Source organism: Trichoderma gamsii (genome assembly GCF_001481775.2).
Source record: "Trichoderma gamsii strain T6085 chromosome Unknown Scaffold_52.2, whole genome shotgun sequence".
Lineage (NCBI taxonomy): Eukaryota > Fungi > Ascomycota > Sordariomycetes > Hypocreales > Hypocreaceae > Trichoderma > Trichoderma gamsii.
In genome coordinates this window covers 121,799-135,989 of record NW_020171389.1, presented here as the reverse complement: position 1 = coordinate 135,989, position 14,191 = coordinate 121,799, and the positions used below count along the sequence as shown (strand labels likewise).

General features: G+C 50.5%; 7 protein-coding genes across 7 annotated transcripts; 3 read left to right on the top strand and 4 right to left on the bottom strand.

Moving 5' to 3' along the window:
- Positions 1-365: 365 nt before the first annotated feature.
- TGAM01_v209871 (hypothetical protein) lies at positions 366-1,901 on the top strand (the record flags this gene model as incomplete). The annotated part of the gene is made up of 2 exons (XM_018810340.1): positions 366-857; positions 981-1,901. 2 exons carry the CDS (start codon positions 366-368, stop codon positions 1,899-1,901), a joined length of 1,413 nt encoding a protein of 470 aa, XP_018656425.1.
- Positions 1,902-1,988: 87 nt separating this feature from the next.
- TGAM01_v209870 (DNA polymerase delta subunit 3) lies at positions 1,989-3,574 on the bottom strand (the record flags this gene model as incomplete). Its single annotated transcript, XM_024550655.1, has 5 exons — positions 1,989-2,164; positions 2,229-3,074; positions 3,128-3,333; positions 3,389-3,444; positions 3,521-3,574. 5 exons carry the CDS (start codon positions 3,572-3,574, stop codon positions 1,989-1,991), a joined length of 1,338 nt encoding a protein of 445 aa, XP_024404604.1.
- A 517-nt stretch (positions 3,575-4,091) lies between these two features.
- TGAM01_v209869 (E3 ubiquitin-protein ligase RAD18) lies at positions 4,092-5,446 on the top strand (the record flags this gene model as incomplete). The annotated part of the gene is made up of 2 exons (XM_018810338.1): positions 4,092-4,617; positions 4,677-5,446. The coding sequence occupies 2 exons, from the start codon at positions 4,092-4,094 to the stop codon at positions 5,444-5,446; spliced, it is 1,296 nt and encodes a 431-aa protein (XP_018656423.1).
- Positions 5,447-5,790: 344 nt separating this feature from the next.
- On the bottom strand, positions 5,791-7,226 carry TGAM01_v209868 (hypothetical protein; the record flags this gene model as incomplete). Its single annotated transcript, XM_018810337.1, has 2 exons — positions 5,791-7,099; positions 7,177-7,226. The coding sequence occupies 2 exons, from the start codon at positions 7,224-7,226 to the stop codon at positions 5,791-5,793; spliced, it is 1,359 nt and encodes a 452-aa protein (XP_018656422.1).
- Positions 7,227-7,806: 580 nt separating this feature from the next.
- Positions 7,807-10,137, bottom strand: TGAM01_v209867 (hypothetical protein; the record flags this gene model as incomplete). The annotated part of the gene is made up of 1 exon (XM_018810336.1): positions 7,807-10,137. The coding sequence occupies one exon, from the start codon at positions 10,135-10,137 to the stop codon at positions 7,807-7,809; it is 2,331 nt and encodes a 776-aa protein (XP_018656421.1).
- A 415-nt stretch (positions 10,138-10,552) lies between these two features.
- On the top strand, positions 10,553-11,539 carry TGAM01_v209866 (hypothetical protein; the record flags this gene model as incomplete). The annotated part of the gene is made up of 1 exon (XM_018810335.1): positions 10,553-11,539. The coding sequence occupies one exon, from the start codon at positions 10,553-10,555 to the stop codon at positions 11,537-11,539; it is 987 nt and encodes a 328-aa protein (XP_018656420.1).
- A 274-nt stretch (positions 11,540-11,813) lies between these two features.
- Positions 11,814-13,954, bottom strand: TGAM01_v209865 (transcription initiation factor TFIIF subunit alpha; the record flags this gene model as incomplete). Its single annotated transcript, XM_024550654.1, has 3 exons — positions 11,814-12,025; positions 12,093-12,564; positions 12,626-13,954. 3 exons carry the CDS (start codon positions 13,952-13,954, stop codon positions 11,814-11,816), a joined length of 2,013 nt encoding a protein of 670 aa, XP_024404603.1.
- Between the last annotated feature and the right edge of the window lie 237 nt (positions 13,955-14,191).

The following is a 14,191-nucleotide window of genomic DNA, read 5'->3' as shown; positions in this document are numbered from 1 at the left end:
ATTTAGCCTTCTCCAAATAGATAGATAAGCCTGTGAGCCATCGCAACTGACGTACAAGCAAACCTCGCTAGTTCGGTAGGAAGTGCGCTGATATTACTGATACTACTTGACTAGTAGTAAGACTTCCCATCTCTATTGTGAACGAGTCCCCTCATCATCGCCGTTTCCACGAGCTAGAGCTAGACTTACCCCAGACTATGCGCCCTTTGCATGGCATCTTCCGACTTCAGGCACGCCCTCCACTAACACAAGCCCGTCCCTACAAGTCCCACAGCAGCCAGCAGCTCTCATTGAGATTAATAGCTCCAAACAGCACCCAGAGATTCACTTCCTTGCGACACTTAACAACGACATCCACCGCCACCATGTCCAGCTCAGACGCTCCTCCAGCAGCAAAGCCAAAGCAAATCAACTTATTGCGTGGATGGCCCTCACCACATCTCCTCCCCGCAGACCTCCTCTCAGCAGCCTGCCAGCGCGTCCTGGCCGATCCCGTCGAGAGCGTCCCCATCCTGCAATACGCCCCTGACCCGGGCTACCAGCCGCTGAGGGAGAGGTTGGCCCAGTGGCTCGGCCAGCATTACGGCGTTGAGCCAGATGCCAATCGCATTTGCATCACTGGCGGCGCAAGCCAGAACCTGGCCTGCATCCTCCAGAGCTTCACGGATCCGCATTACACCCGGGCGGTGTGGATGGTTGCGCCTTGCTACCACTTGTCGTTTGGCATGTTTGAGGACGCGGGCTTTGCGGGAAGACTGAGAGCGGCGCCGGAGGATGATGAGGGGCTTGATGTTGAGGAGCTGGAGAGGAGGTTGGCCGCTTGGGAGAGCGCAGAGAAGCTCCAGTCGCATCAGGAGGTAAGTGCAGAATTATTCCCCGTATGAATTATCAGACTTTGGCATGTGTTTTCGATCCAGTTTGTTGTAGTAAATTTGCAGCAGTAGAGCTGAAACTTTCTCTTTTCAATTCCCGCTTCTTAGCCTAAGCCATTCAAAAATCCTGGCCCGTATAGAAAGCTTTATAGGCACATCATCTACGTTGTGCCGACATGTTCCAACCCGTCAGGGAAGACACTCTCAGTCCAGCGACGCGAGAGCCTCGTCAAACTAGCTCGAAAGCACGATGCTCTCGTTGTCTGCGACGACGTCTATGAGTTCTTGCAGTGGCCGCTCGAGGGGCCTACTACTGCTGAACGGCCGCCAGAGATGAGGCTCCCCCGGCTGTGCGATATCGACTTGTCACTGGGTCGGGCGGAGAACGATCCTCAAGGCTTTGGACATACAGTGAGCAATGGATCCTTTAGCAAGATTGCGGGACCAGGTGTCCGGACGGGATGGGCAGAGGGCACTCCAGCATTTGCTTTAGGACTATCCAAGACGGCATCTTCCATGTCTGGCGGTGCTCCAAGCCAGCTCTGCGCCGCGATGCTGGCCGATTTGCTTCGGACTGGCGAGCTGGCCAACTTCATCGACACAAAGACCCGGCCGGCATTACAGAGGCGACATAGGCTTATGGTGGACGCTGTAAATCAGTACTTGGCGCCTCTTGGTGTTGTATCACAGGAATCCAGCATCCAGGGCCAGAGCGTTTATGGTGGCTATTTCGTATGGCTTACACTAACCCAGGGGCCCCCAGGACTGTTGGTCTCAGATGCTGCGTTGAGAGAGGAGAACATCGTCCTTGGAAGAGGAAACATGTTTGCGGTTCGCGGGGACGAAGAAGGCGCGAAATTTGACAATGCGATCAGACTCTGCTTCTCCTGGGAACCTGAAGAGGCGCTCATCGATGGCGTCCGGAGGCTTGGGCTCCTGTTACAACGGATGCAGGCGAACATCGGTTATTATGAGAAATTAGTAGCGGGAGTCACAGACGGTGATCGTCCGGTCAGTAGTTGGGTGTAATGTTGAACCCATATGAAAAACAATATATGAATTATTATATATCAATGTAGATGTATGGCACATTAGCTCTGCTCTGTTCCTGGCATGTTACTTCTTTGAGAAGAATGACATGATGTTGCCTTGACTTCCGCTCTTCGCGGCGGGCGCTGCCTTCTTTGATTTCTGTGTTGAGGAAGCGGGTGTCGCCGTAGGCGTCGGCTTCGTGGGTGGTGGAGGAGCTTCATCTTCCGAGAAAGACTCCCATGCAGCCTCCTGGATAGTTACTGTCCATAGATTTAGCCACGTACTGACACAAGTATGGTCAAGCAAACATGATCAAGAACTTACCCATATATCCCTGGTCATCCAATATGCGCTTCTTTTTCATAACTCGCCGCTTACCTCTCCGACGACCGTTACTGGAATTCGATATCACTTCTGCAGGTTCTTTATCCTCTTTAGGCTGTTCAGGTTCAGGCTCCGGTTCAGGTTCCGGCTCAGAGGCCTCTTCCATTTCCTCATCTGATTGCTCATCTTCCTTTTTGGCCTCTTCCTTTTCCTCGGCTTCGTCTTCAGGATCCTCCATCATACGTAGGAGCTGCTCTTCACGCTCCTTTCTTGTCCGTTTCAATGCTTCCAAGTCTATTGACTTGGACCCGGGTAGATCCTCTTCGTCAGCTTCACCATCATCAGATAATGCCATGCTGGTATCTTCATCCTTGGGCTTAGCCTCAGGCTTAGGCTTGGGAGGCTTCGCCGCCGCCCTAGCAAAGGACTGCATGATACCTCCAGAAGAGCCTCTTTTTAGCGACGCAGGAGGTTTCTTCCCAGCACTCGATGATGGAGTAGAATCGGCAGACGGTGCTTCTTTAGTCTCTTGTTTAACCCTTTCCGCTTGACTAGGTTTGGGCGCAGCCGATTGTGTCTCCTGCTTGGTAGCTTTAGGTGCGCTTGGGATAGAGACCGGGACAGAGACCGGGACTGAAGGTGGTGGACGGCCCTTGCGGCCCTTCTTGCGGGCTTTGGGGTTCGCGATTAATCCATAGGTTTCCAGCATTTTCGCAGCATCTTCAACCTTTCTATACTCAGACAGCGATTTTGTAACGTCGGACAGCTGCGCCAAGTCTCTCTGAGGGAAGGGGGCCAGGCTGTAAACATGCATCGATGTGACCTGTTCATATTCGGCCAATGCATCTAAGTAGACTATTAGCAAACCCAGCAGCTGTTTTCTCTTGACATGACCAGACCTTTTAAGCCTTCTTCCGCTACTATGGTAACCGTCTTGGTGGGTGCATAGTCAGAGAGGGGTTCAGGTTCAGGTGCTGAGCCGTCCATCTCAGCATCGCCAGTCTCTGGCTCTCGGTCTTCCGTTTTAGAGCCATAGATGAGGTAGGTGGCATGAACCGAGTTTGCTTTAGAAGCATTCTGGATTTCATAAAATTCATATAGCTTTCTGAAATACTAATCAGTAAACATTTAAGAACAAAAAACAAGAGGACTAAATTTACTGTTTAGCGACATTCACCCGAAGGTTGAGCGCTCTGCTTAGCAGACGATATGTCACCTACGACAATCATGGATTCTTAGTTCAGAGATCCCCGGGTACTTAGTATAGCAATTGGAAGCGCATCTATACATACTGGCACCTCCTCACTCAGGAGTCGATCGGAGAGGTATTTTTTGATATCGTCCATGGCTGTTTCTTTCGTCTGGTCCACAAGCCAGCAATGGATATCAGACTATTCTGAATAGCTGGGCACGCAAGCTTGCAGTTCTCGATCTGGGAGCTCTCCGAATTGGGTCCACGCGCTTTCAGCACTTAAACACGAACTCACGTGGCAGCCAATTTGATCTGCTCGTTTTGTAGCATAGCTGCCTTTTTAATGCAAGTAGACCACCTTGAGGGCCGCGGCAGATGCTTGCAATCGGCTATGCAGCTAATATATATATGCATCTATTAAAATGTCTTGCGGCCCTCCAACGCGTCGGTCGCGACGGCGGCGCATTCAGTATCCTGGTCGTTAATGGTAAGCCTTTGTCTTGTCTTTGCTCAGCGCTGCCACTCGATCGATATCCGACGATAATTTGTCGCCCCTCTCTTGTTACAATCGGAGCATTGCTGGCGCCGCACTTCTGTAAAAACAGTCAACCCGAAAAATATAATTTTCTTCTTTTCTTTCTTCTTTTGGATATTGAAATCTGCCTGCCTTTATGGCTACCTCCGACGATGTTCCAGATTCTACCGACTGGCTCTCGACGCCGCTTTCTGGCTTCGCAGCTGTCGAGGCCGCTTTGCGATGCCAAGTGTGCAAAGATTTTTACAAGACACCGATGATTACGTCTTGTTCCCATACTTTCTGCTCAATTTGTATTCGAAGAGCACTGTCCAACGATGGCAAATGTCCCATGTGTCGCTCAACGGAGCAAGAGCTGAAACTTCGAAGCAACTGGTCCATGGAGGAAACGGTAGAGGCGTTTACAAAGGCACGGATAGCTGCGCTGAGCCTTGCGCGCAATCAGAGGCCGAGGAGTTCATCGCCGAAAAGAAAAGCTCTTGAGGCGTCTCCGGATGCGCATGCGTCCCGCGAACCAAAGCGACTGCGTACATCAGCTAGACTAAGCAGAAATCGAGGAGAACCGGCAGCAGCAACGACTCCGATTGTAACGGCTGAAGAACAAATTGTTCCCGACTCAAATAAAGAGGATAATGATGACGAAGAATACGTGCCTGATACTCGTGAGTGCACAGACATGTCTTCAACTTACAACTTGGAAGCTGACAATGCACTTTCGCAGCAAACGGTCTTGTGCCTTGCCCCATGTGCAATAAAAAGATGAAAGAATGGCAGGTGTTTGGGCATTTAGAATCCTGCCCAGGCCCTTCGGCCCCAACAAACAATCCAAGCAATAATGTTGATTCCGAAAATACCTTTGCCTTTGGACAATCTCAACGAAAACAGCAAAAGACACTCGAGCGACTCCCCCCACTCAACTACTCCATGTTAAAAGAGCAAGCGCTGCGGAAAAAGATGCTGGAATTAGGGCTCAACAACCAAGGACCTCGCCCTCTCCTGGAAAAACGCCATAAAGAGTGGCTAACACTATGGAATGCGAATTGTGATGCGGCTACTCCGAAGAAGCGCTCAGAGCTGCTCAACGACCTGGATATCTGGGAGCGCACCCAAGGCGGGCGGGCACCAACCACTGGCCGAGTGATACAGACTGCGGCGGCGATCAAGGACAAGGACTTTGATGGTGCTGCATGGGCAGTCAAGCACGACTCTTCATTCAGGGACCTCATCGCGAGCGCTCGCAAGAACGGAGACAAGGCAAAGAAGAAGTTGGAGAAGGAGGAGGAGGATAAGTCAACAACCGAACAGCCGCAGAGCTCAACAAGCCAGCCTCCAGATTTGATGGTCATTTCATCGTCCCAACCGCCAGCCTCAAGTAATTCAGCAGCCCAAAGGAATTTAGATGAGCCAGGACACACGCCGGTTATGCAATTGCTGCCCCCTCACGGTGCTGAACCAATGGCTTGGGAGGCTTCACAACGGCCGATAGACTAAACAGCAACAACTGAAGCGTCAGGAAAAGTAATATATCAGAGAAAGCAGATAAATATTAGCGTGTGCATATTCTGAGGTCAATATAATGATACCCATCTGATTCGGGCGTAGTCGACTGGGGATAATAAATATAATGAGGAAACAGCGGAAACCTCGCATTCTACTGGTGAAATTGTTTCTATTGAGATTATAAAAGACCTTTTGATCATTCTATTCGTCAAATGATAATTAAACGTTATATAATCACGCTCATACCTTAACTTGAAATCAGTGTGTAGCCATGCCTAGGAAAAAGAGCCCTTGTAATATGAATAGAATCCGAAGATAATTACTTCCCTTCTCCTCTAACTACCGAGTGACAGATTCGCAATACCCGTCGCCCTTGTTGGTGATTGAGCCCCTATTCTCTCTGCATCTTCCGTTGGTACGGATGGCAGCTCATCGAGCTCCTTCTTGGCTCGAGCAGCTTCCCTAGCTTCCTCCTTGCGGCGCTGCTTCTCTTCCTCTTCCTTCTTCTGCTCCATCTCCAGGGCCTTCAGCTCATCATCAATCTCCGCTTCATCCACAACGTCGCCAGTGGGCTCAGACAAGATGGCAGTTAGTTCATCTGTCGCGCTCATTTGCTCTCTAAGATGATCCATTGTGGTCCCAACCTTTTCGGAGCTGCCGATTTGGGCGTTGAGGCTCTGTAGCGCACTGGCCGATGATTCCATAACCTTGACCAACTGCACCTGGTCGGAAGCCTGCTGTAGCCTTGAAGCCACCTCCTCGAGCTGGCTGAGAGTAGCATATCGTGTTGATAAAGAGGATTCGGCTCGTTTTTTCGACTTGAGCGCAGCTAAAGCTGTTACGCGATTCTTGCGTAGAACCGCGTTCTTTGCCTCTTGATCTAGTTCCTCTACTCGCTTGTCAAGTAGATCGACCTGATGTTCTAGGCTGTCCATCAGCTCTTTTATAGACGCGATGGACGCATCTTCCTCGGTGATCCCTCTTTCTTCACCAACCCCCCGGATGCGAACCGTATTTCCATTGTATTCAATCATTTCTTTATCTCGAGATAGAAATTTTAACAGCACATCAAAATCTGTCTCGGACAGTCGCTGATCCTTAGCCAGCACTGACTCGAACAGTGTCTGGAACTGAGCCCGCGTAAAGACTCGGTCATATCGTGATGTTCTTTCGGCAATCGTAGCTCCCAGCTCCCGGCTGGTTGCTTCTACATTTTTCATGACAACGTAATTGCCCTTGGGTATCTTATCTTCCCCTCGGATCGGGTCGATGACTCCTATCTGCCGCAGCGCCCATCCCACGACATTCCATGGCACCTGTGACCAGCTCTGTTGCTGTTGATATATATTCTGGGTTGACTGCAGGAAAGTCTGTAGGGGAATTAGATCCCTTTGTACCAGCGCTTCATTGATGACAGTGCCGAGCGCCAATGGCTGGCCAAATTGCTTGCTACTCAGCGACCGTCGTAGTGATTCGTCGATATCGAAAACCAGGGTGCTGGACTTGGAACCCTGGCGAGATAATAGCCCTTCAGAGGCTAATCTCGCGAGAGCAAGTAGCCAGGCTGAGATGTTCGCGTGGTAGCCATCTGGATTTAGAGTCCTTTGTGACCGAAAGTCGGAATACAGCGCAGGGAGTCGAGTTCTATCACAATCAGTACAAAAACTACACGACCCTCTAGAAGAAAAATGGATGATGGAATCAGACTGAATATCACTTACTTGCGGAAGTTGGGATCGTGCTCGACCAAATAATCAGATAGCTCGCCCATTTTGATCTCACAAAACGACAGCAACAGCTATTGTGATTCCTCGCGCTGCAAACTGATGCGCCTATGATGTCGCCTCCCAGATACTTCTCACGAGCATTGATGAAGAAAAGGGCACGTGTACTGTCTCGCGACTAATACGATCTGCTGGAATATTTGGAGTGATGACAGGCAAACGTTCTTAGCGGGAGAGATGCCGCTAAGGCACTTTAGCTTTACTGCCCGATTAGTTGGTGCATGTGATATCACTTTCAGCCACTGGTGTCACTTTGTTGATTCAGCTGCATTTACAAAGGAGTCCTAAGCAATGCGAGCGCATATATGGTCTTTCTAAAAAAGAAAAAAAAGAAAAAAAAAAGGACCTGCCTTTCATTCGTCTACGCTCAGAACTGTAAGATACAATATCATTGAAGCCAAGGGCTTATCATTAGGAATGGCCCATTAATACCTTAACACTCGGACGACAAGTAGACAAAAGCAAAAAGCCCCCCAATAATTCATATCTTTGAACGGCTCATCTTTCATTAGCGCTCGTAATCATTGATCCAGTTATCCTCCTCATGACTAGCCCAATTCCATTATCCTATTCAAAGCCTTCTTTGTCTATATCTTCATTGGTATCTTTGCTCATTTCCTCATTGTGCAAGGGCGCCGTTTCCAACGCTCCGCCACGGGCCAGATTGCTTGCTCTCCTTGAGCGCATATCGGTCAACGCCTCGCTCTCTTCGTCTATGGCATCATCAATCGCGTCTTCTGGTACGCCCCGGCCATGCCCAGCCGGGTATTCCAGCTTCTCTGTCAGCTCATGCTGTAGCGAGTCCATGGTTTCTCGAGCGCTTGCGAAGCGCGATATGCCCTGTCCGTGCGGCAGCGTTTCGTACATTTTCTTGGCTTCGTTCAGGCACCGTTGAGCCGGAATGTGCTTGGATTGTTGTGCCCAGGCTCTAGCAGCGAAGACGCTCCAAGCTGCTGACTTTCTCCGTCGACTGCCCCAGCTCCAACTGCCGACACCCACCTTGGAGGCATAGCAGATTGCTAACCGCTCTTTGACCAAGGCATCTCCAATCCTACCTAGGATCTTTGATTCGAGTAGGCGAGTACACCATCGTGCGGCATCATCGATACTGGAGCCTCCTCTTAGTCGTAGGAGCTCCTGGGCTAGAATCAAAGTCCTCGTTGCGCCGTATGGAGAGCTGCACCGTGTGTTGTACGAATAGAATGCCGATTCTAGCATCTGATCCACGGTCTCCGCGCGGCTCTTTGATGTCAATTGCTGTGGCATGAGAAGCAGGCTAATAGCAGCCATTTCGTTGGTTGCGGCGTGGTATTTCCAAGCTTTTGACTCGCTAAAATCGGATCGTAAGAGGTCGTAGGTCGAATGGGCTAGTTTCCAATCGCGCAACATAAAGGCAAAATCAGCCAGCTTTCGCATGATGGCTTCAGATGTATCGGCACGGTAAAAGCCCGAGGGATCATAGCCGTCCTTGCTGGTATTGACGCTGACGCTGTTGCTGCTGGATGAGGACCGCGAGCTGCTGCCGAACCCTGTCCATCTCTTTGATAAGCTCATAAATCTTCCTGTGATTCCCCTACGTTTAGAGGCAACTTGGTCGTTCCAGATCGTGGCGTGGCGTTCCATGGTGGGGATAATCGACTGCATTAGCATTTCGCGCACAAATGTGCGGATGGCAGTAGCATCTGATTCAAAGATGTACCGTGATGGATCCTCAAAATCCTCATCGTTTTCGCTTCGCCGGATCTCCGCCAACTCTTCGGGTGCAGACATCCAATCGCTTCGGGGGAGTGGGATGCTATCATCGTCGGTTTCCACACTCTGGCTACATCGTAGCCTCAATAGGTGGCAATGAAGTCCAAGGTGCCGCTTCATTTGCTCAAATAAGCCCATAGATCTCGTAATATCATCATTCTCCTCATCGTGAACCAAAACATAGTATCTAAGGTAATCTCCATCTACCCACGAGGGCAATTTCTTCTCGCCCTGGCTGGTTTCAGAGTACAGCCTCCGTAGCTCTTCTATGGGAGCGGGATTGCGGGAGCTGATAGCTATGATGCAAGCTACGGGATGAGCAAACGTTTCGTGCGCCGAGATGGGCAGTCCTGAAAGTAATCGTCGTAAATACAAAGCATAGTATGGTGAAGCAGCCTCAGAATCCGAGTCATATTTCATCATGATACTCTGGTGCGGCATTCCAAGAAACGATTCCTCTGCATAAGAAAGATGTCGCTCAACAACGCTTTCAATATCGTTTATGGCCGATCTGGTGCCGGCACCTCTTTCCTGCGCTCCATTTGGATTTCGCGGCGGCGGAGCTTGCTGAGAACCAGACGATAGCGCATCAGGACGCTCTATGTTTTCGCCGAACCGTGTAAATCGTATAGAAAAGTCTTCAAATATTCGCCCAACACCGTTGCTGTCCCTGATGTTTACCTTTCCTTGGATATTCTCCCCAAATGGCCGCAATAACTCCCAGAGTCCATTTTGGAAACCCTTTTCACGAATTAAAGCCTCTGTATCCCGCGAGGCACAGACAGATACATGAGGCACAAACGATCTGAGGATCAGATTCAGTGGTTCGCCAGGGTCATCTCCAACATTCTCTGGCAACACACGATTCTGACCTATGTCGAATACAGTGCTCGACAGGACTCTCGACGGAGATCCCCGCCCCGCTGGCGACATAGACCTTGACCCCGGAGGGGATAATGTCGAGGCGTATAAAGAGGCTCTGGAGGGGTTCGAGTTTCGAAAGACGAGCGATGATTCCGAAGGAGACGTGGGGAAAGGCTCAATCGTCGACGTCGAATGCCTCATATAAGAGAATTTGGCGGCGGGGGCCGCGGCGGGCAGCGCCTGAATCGGTTCCGTAGACGATTCATCTTGAGGCCGTGGCATGAAGGCGACTTGGTGCGGTGATTCCGCGCAGACAATGCAGGCGCTTGTGGTGACTTCATGCGGAAAGAGGGATCAGAGTACAGTCGCGGAGGTCTGGCGTCGTGAACCGGCTCTGCATATTTCGCTTGCGAAGCGTGCTGGCGCTGGGGCGTTGCGAGATGTCACTTGCCTTGAAGCCACGATCGGCTTCTCATATGATATCAAAAGCCCCGACTTCTGCTACGTACCTGCACTGCCCCATATTTCTGTACCGGGGCGTCGGCTCTCCGTTGTCCGATCCGCTTCGATATCTGCATAGCCAGGTACCTACGTAGTGCGATCCAATAATAGCAGTAACTTTGCATCAACTGGCCATCCATTTCTTCTCCATCTTCTCTTGTGATTGAAGATAGCTACAGCTATACTTTTAATCGATATGCCATCAGATCTTTCCAACTATCTAGCTTCAAAATATCTAGTTGCTGATCCAAAGCCATCATCAAAGAAGCGAAAGCGCAAGCAGGCAAATGCAGCTTCAGGCCTGCTAATCACCGACGACGACGACACAGCCTGGAACAATGGCTCCGCGCAGGACGATGCAGACGAAGACGGCCCATTGACAGTCACTGGGACAACAGCCGAATTCAGAAAAGCGAAGAAAAGCAGTTGGAAAACAGTAGGGAATGGTGGAAGTGGCCAGGAGAAAGATGACAGCGCCGCGGCTGCAGATGCCATCATCGCGTCGGCCGCAGCAGAGAATGATGCAGCGAGAGCCGCCGACGACGAGATGCCCATTGTCGAAGACAGCCAAGGCGTGGCGAAGATGAGCGATGGAACACATGCCGGCTTACAGAGTGCCGCGGCGGTCTCAGCGCAATTGAGACGACGGCAGCAAGAGGAGCGAGAAGACTTTGAGCGGCACCGGAAAACTGCAAAAGAAGAAGAGACGGTTTACCGCGATGCCACCGGACGAAGAATTGATATTTCTATGAAGAGAGCAGAGGCAAGGCGCGCAGCGGCCGAGGCTGAGGAAAAGGAGAGGCTTGCCATTGAATCCTTAAAGGGCGATGTTCAGCAGGAGAATGCGAGACGGCGAAAAGAGGAGCTGGAAGATGCCAAACTCATGAACTTTGCCCGAAAGGCTGACGACGAAGATATGAATAGAGAGCTCAAAGAACAATCAAGATGGAACGATCCCATGACACAGTTCATGGCGGAGAAAGAAACAAGTCGTGGAGGCAAAAAGTCAAAGCGCCGGCCAGTCTATTCAGGGACTGCAGCTCCCAATCGATATGGCATCAAGCCGGGATACCGATGGGATGGCGTGGACAGAGGCAATGGGCTTGAAGCAGAACGGTTCAAGGCAGCAAATCGCCGTGAACGGAACAAGGGATTGGATTACGCTTGGCAGATGGATGAATAGTAATGATGATAGTATAATTTATATCATGAGATACCCTACGAGAACTAAGATTATATAGTTTGGCGTCGTAGTTTTCGACCCGTCGTCGCTATATTTCGTTTTCTTTAATTAAAACAAAAGTCAAAAAAAAAAAAAAAAAAAAAAAAAAAAAAAGAAAAACAAGGTTTAACCCGCCGTGAGGCTTGCGATTAACTCGCAATCAATATCTCAATAAGCTGACGATTCAACACGTTTAGGTTCCAACGAGGTATGCTATCTTGGACCAAGAGCAACCTCATTTCCTACGGCGCAGGCGCTTATCTGGCCCATAATCGCACAACTGCTTAACGAGGCCGATCCATTCTTGCCTAGGCATTCGCCCTGGACCATCTCCAACGCGACCCTGGAATAAATTGATGAGATCACCAATAGTGATTCCATCTGCAGGTATCTTTTCCAAGATTTCCCACGACTCGATCAACCCACCAGAAGAGGAAGGAGAGGCACCTAGTTCCCAAGTCATTAGCATATATAGATGAGACAGTGAGGTTCAACGGAAAGGACATGAGCTTACCAGCTTGAGCGGGATTTGGGCTGCCAGCCCTGGATGCGGAGGGTGTTCCTCTTGAGCTGCCAATGAGCTTAATCTTCTTCTTCTGCATTGCTCCATCTGACATCTCGCCCGCTGTAAATTCCCCGTCACTCCCAGAGCCTGCAGTAATCTTAGGACGGCGGACAGTGTTAGTCTGTAATCCAGGGGTGCTTGGACGGCTATCTGTAGCCGCTCCCGATGCCTTCTTGAACTTCTTTCTGGTCGACTCATTGCCGCTTGACTCCGACAAAGCAGGCGAGCCGGCCCGTTTCAACGATTTTCCTTTCTTGCCCATCTCAGAGAGTTTCTGCTTGCCTTGTGGAGTGGTGGAGCCTTTGGCACTCTGGGATTTGGACTTGTCTTTGCCATCGCCTTGACCATCTTTGTTTTCACCTTCCTTTTTCTCGTCGTCTTTTCCAGCCTCCTCCTCTTCGTCGGAGCTGTCATCGTCGCTCTATAGAGGTGGTGGTATCAGTGATGTGTCAGCACTAAAATTGACAATAGGGTCAACTTACCGAGCTGCTCCATGGGTTGGAGCCGGAGTCGTCGCTCTCATATATGTCTTCTCGATCTCTCTTGATTAGAGCCTTCTTCGTTGTCTTGCCATACTTCTGTCTCTCCAGCTCCTCTCTCAGCTGTTCTTGCAGCTCTTTATCGACTTCCTGCTCGTCTCCTTCACCAAACAGATTCGCCCCTAGCTGCTCACGCCGAATTCGTTCCTTAGAGTCTTTCGTATCTTCATCATCGTTTCGTTCAAAGTGCGGGGTTTCGTCGTCATCTTGGAATTCGTCTCCCGACACGTCAAGCTCGTCGTGCTCCATCTTCTCTGCGCGCGAAGCAGCCTTGAAAGTATCACTTTCTGTCTTAATCATTTGTCCCCGTCCGTACAGCATCCGTCGCGTAGCTTCAAGATCATTCAAGCCCGCCTTCTTCTCCTCGTCCTTCATAACCCAACGGCCAACGTCAACCTTGCGATTCATGAAAGCTTCCGCTTGGTCTATCGTAAAAGGCTGGAACGGTGGCTTGGCATTGAACTTGTAGCTTTTTTCCAGCGGAATCATGCGAAAGACCGACTTATCAATCATGAAGGCAACGCTGGACTCAGAAAGTGCAGCCACGTAGCTGCCAACCCACACATTTTTCCCATCTGCGTCTTCCAAGTGCCAGGGTAAAGCCTCCTCATATCTAAGATCAGACTCTTTTTTCGCTGCTGATGTTTTTGGGGCTCGGTTGAACATGGTCTTTTCTTCCTTCTGTTTCTTTGGTCGTTTTGGAACGACCTCTTTCGCTACGGGCGCGATCTTGGCTTGATCAATAGCTCTCTGGGCCTCTCTTTCAGCCTTTATCTGAGCCATCCTTTCAGCCTCTTGCTCATCTACTGGTGGTCGTTCGGGCTCCTCCTCTTTCACAACTCTTCCGGGAGGAGGCTGGCGGGCATCACGTCGGTGTAGAGTTACAGGCCTAGCAAATTCGTCCTGGTCCGTCGGATCAATAGGTTTGTCGCCCAATTTGGTCTGAGAGAACTTCATGAGGTGATATCGGATTCCATTGAGCAAAGCCTTTTTAGTTGTCATGATAGGTATATCATTGAAAGGGTAAGGAGGGGGTGGCTCGCTCCATCCGCCATACTGTTTTCGCAGCTCTTCGATATTGGGTTTGCTTCCATTTGCCGTAGCCTTCGCCGAACTCGACGCTGCGCTGTTTGTAGGCGGTCGATTGGGTTTGGGAGCGGGCTTGCGCGATGACGAGACAAGTGGGTTGACAGGCTTCTTCCGAAGAGGGCGCAGAGGATTCGGCTTTTGGCTCCGCGGGGGGCCATTGGGATTTCCGGAAGGGGCGCTCATCTTGATGCTGGAGCGGGCATTGACTACTGAGGTTTTACCCGTGGAGAAAGGCACGAAGCCTTGTGGCACGAGCTTGTCGTGCCTCCGCTGCTAAACAAACAAAGAGCTATGGCAGGCAGATCACGGCAGCGCACTGGATAAAAGGCGTCGTAACAAAGGTTGCAATAGATGCTGTTCGAATAGCTGCTACTGCGTCTGGCCGAGGGACGTTAGATGCTGCTTTCGAGTAGGCACAGC